The sequence below is a fragment of the Phalaenopsis equestris genome, unplaced genomic scaffold (assembly GCF_001263595.1).
Source record: "Phalaenopsis equestris unplaced genomic scaffold, ASM126359v1 Scaffold000604, whole genome shotgun sequence".
In the NCBI taxonomy this organism is placed as follows: domain Eukaryota; kingdom Viridiplantae; phylum Streptophyta; class Magnoliopsida; order Asparagales; family Orchidaceae; genus Phalaenopsis; species Phalaenopsis equestris.
The window spans coordinates 193,015-195,300 of NW_018165044.1; the positions used below are offsets into that span (position 1 = coordinate 193,015).

The window sequence follows — 2,286 nt, forward strand, 5'->3', positions numbered from 1 at the left end:
CATATACTTGCGTTGATAAGTGTGACTTTACCGTTATTGAATATTTTATATATACATCTTTATCGAATCTACAACCGTTGTCAAGTTTTTGGTGCAGTTGTTGATGAATTAAATATTCTAGCAACAATATTAAATACTTGTATTTTTAAGCATATATAAAGTCGCTGTCAGAAATAACGGGGGAATTTTGCATCAAATCTTTTCATGACTAATTGAGCACAAATAAATAATCAAATTATCATGTTATGGTTAATCTTATGGTTTCTTCTTTAAAGCAACTTTTGTAGAGGAAAACATTTACTGATGTGGATCTAATGATTAGCGTACAAGCAATGTTCGCATTTAATGTCTTAGCATATATGTGTGTAGGTTAATCTCACTTTTGCGATTGGTTCATTACTTTATTATTCTACTAACTCATTTTGATTATAAGTATCAGTGCACTTCCATCTTCATGGAACTTACAACAATGACGTTGCTTCTGGTATATCTTTTCTAGTCTTGATTTTTTTTTAAGAGCACAAGTTACACCATTATAGAATGAAATTGTGTGATTTGTTCTTCTTTCCAAGCTTTTGTCTGATTGAACACCATATCTAGTGTTTTAATTTGATATGAACATTGGATTATTTGTAAAAAATATTGGACTGTGCCTATCATTTTCTACAATCTTGGACTCCATTGGAATGATAAGCTTAGTCCCATACGCTATATTAAGCCATGATGCTTCTCAATGTATGATCTCTTAACAGGTAGCTGGAGCTGGAAGTATAGAGCATCTCTTTATTTTGTTTTACCCTGTTTTTTAATTTTGATCAACTTTCAGAGTAGGTTGATTTTCTGAACTCACATTTTAGACGTTCGGTACATTCAAACATATATTTTATTTCCTGCCGTAAAATTCATTGTATGAACCTTAGTAACCTCCCCGCCTTTCCAGTTTTCAAGCCATCAAAATATTGCAACGCTGGAAAATTTTCAATTTACAGTTCTAGCCATTGTCATGCCCGCTTTGCTTGATTTAATGGATAGTAATAGTCAAACATGCTAAAAATTTCAGCTAATATTTTTAATGAATAAGCGTGACATAAAAAGCTTGTTTCATGCTCTATAGGAAGCAATTTAAAATTTTATGCTTCGCTAAAATACTTTTGTTGAAATTTGAGCTAGTAACCTTCAACATTTTTGCATTTAGTTGACAATTTGCAAACATGTTTAGGGATCAATATCAGTCAGCATGTCCATATATGAAACACTCTTTTGCTTTGTATGCTGTCATCTTTCTTCTGGAGAAAAGGAAGCTGATAAGCTTCGAAGAAATGCCGATGTTCAAGAAATTCACCGAAGGACACTATTTCGACCAACTTCTATTATTGGTTTACCTAAAACTATTTCTGATCATGAGTAAGTTAATTGAATTACTGTAACCGTACATCCTTGGGCATTTTTGACTTTAAACTTGATGAGCAAACGTTTTGTTTTATTTTTCTCTTATGCTTTCTTGAAGTTTATCTTACACTATTTTTACTCTTTTCTTAGAAGGATTTTTTGGCTAGGAGACCTAAACTACCGCATAGATTTGTCATATGAAATGACTCATCAGCTTATCTCAAGAAAAGAATGGTCTAAGCTCGTTGAGGCTGATCAGGTAGTATTTTAACCACTTTTAAATGGCCTATTTGATTGGTGATTTTCCCGTATGTGTCAGCATTTTTCACAACTCATGCCCAAAGCTTAACCTGTATATTTTTGTACTGACTTGCTTTGTGACATTTCAAACAAGAGAAGAATTACATAACTACGGAAACAATTTTTTTTTACATTTTACTGGATGATTGGATTAGTATAGTTATATCTGTCGTTAGCTCAACAACTAGATTAGTTCACTGTCAGAGACCAAATTAGAATGAAGAAAATTTTCATTTCGTTTCATCAAATAGAATGTCCTTATTATAATGGATATAACATGAACAATTCCTTATTTTATCTCTCTCTCTGTCTCTCTCTCTCTCTCTCTCTCTCTCTCTCACATACACATCTTTTAACCTTCGCATACTCTCTCTCTCTCTCTCACACACACACATACACACATCTTTTAACCTTCGCATTCTATCACAATCAACTTAGCACTTAGTGATGGGATTCATATATGTAGTTGATTTTATTGTAAAACAAATTCGATTGAAGAAAATCACATGGACCATTAATGTAGATGTCAGAGGTAAGGGTACAAAAATGTTTGCATAAAGTTAATTTTTAAGTTAAGTAAATGGTTTAGTAAAGGAT

The 2,286-nt window shown here is 32.3% G+C and overlaps 1 protein-coding gene across 4 annotated transcripts in view; it reads left to right on the forward strand.

The window, feature by feature from the left end:
• The window catches only part of LOC110029793 (type IV inositol polyphosphate 5-phosphatase 3-like), a 7,956-nt gene extending 6,281 nt beyond the window's left edge, over nt 1-1,675 (forward strand). For all 4 annotated transcript variants that reach the window (XM_020732234.1, XM_020732235.1, XM_020732238.1 and 1 more), the window contains exons 7-8: nt 1,220-1,404; nt 1,540-1,675. In XM_020732234.1, the coding sequence (XP_020587893.1) occupies nt 1,220-1,404; nt 1,540-1,660 (306 nt within the window). In that variant the 3' untranslated portion in view covers nt 1,661-1,675. The remainder of the gene's footprint in view (nt 1-1,219; nt 1,405-1,539) is intronic.
• The last annotated feature ends 611 nt before the right edge of the window (nt 1,676-2,286 follow it).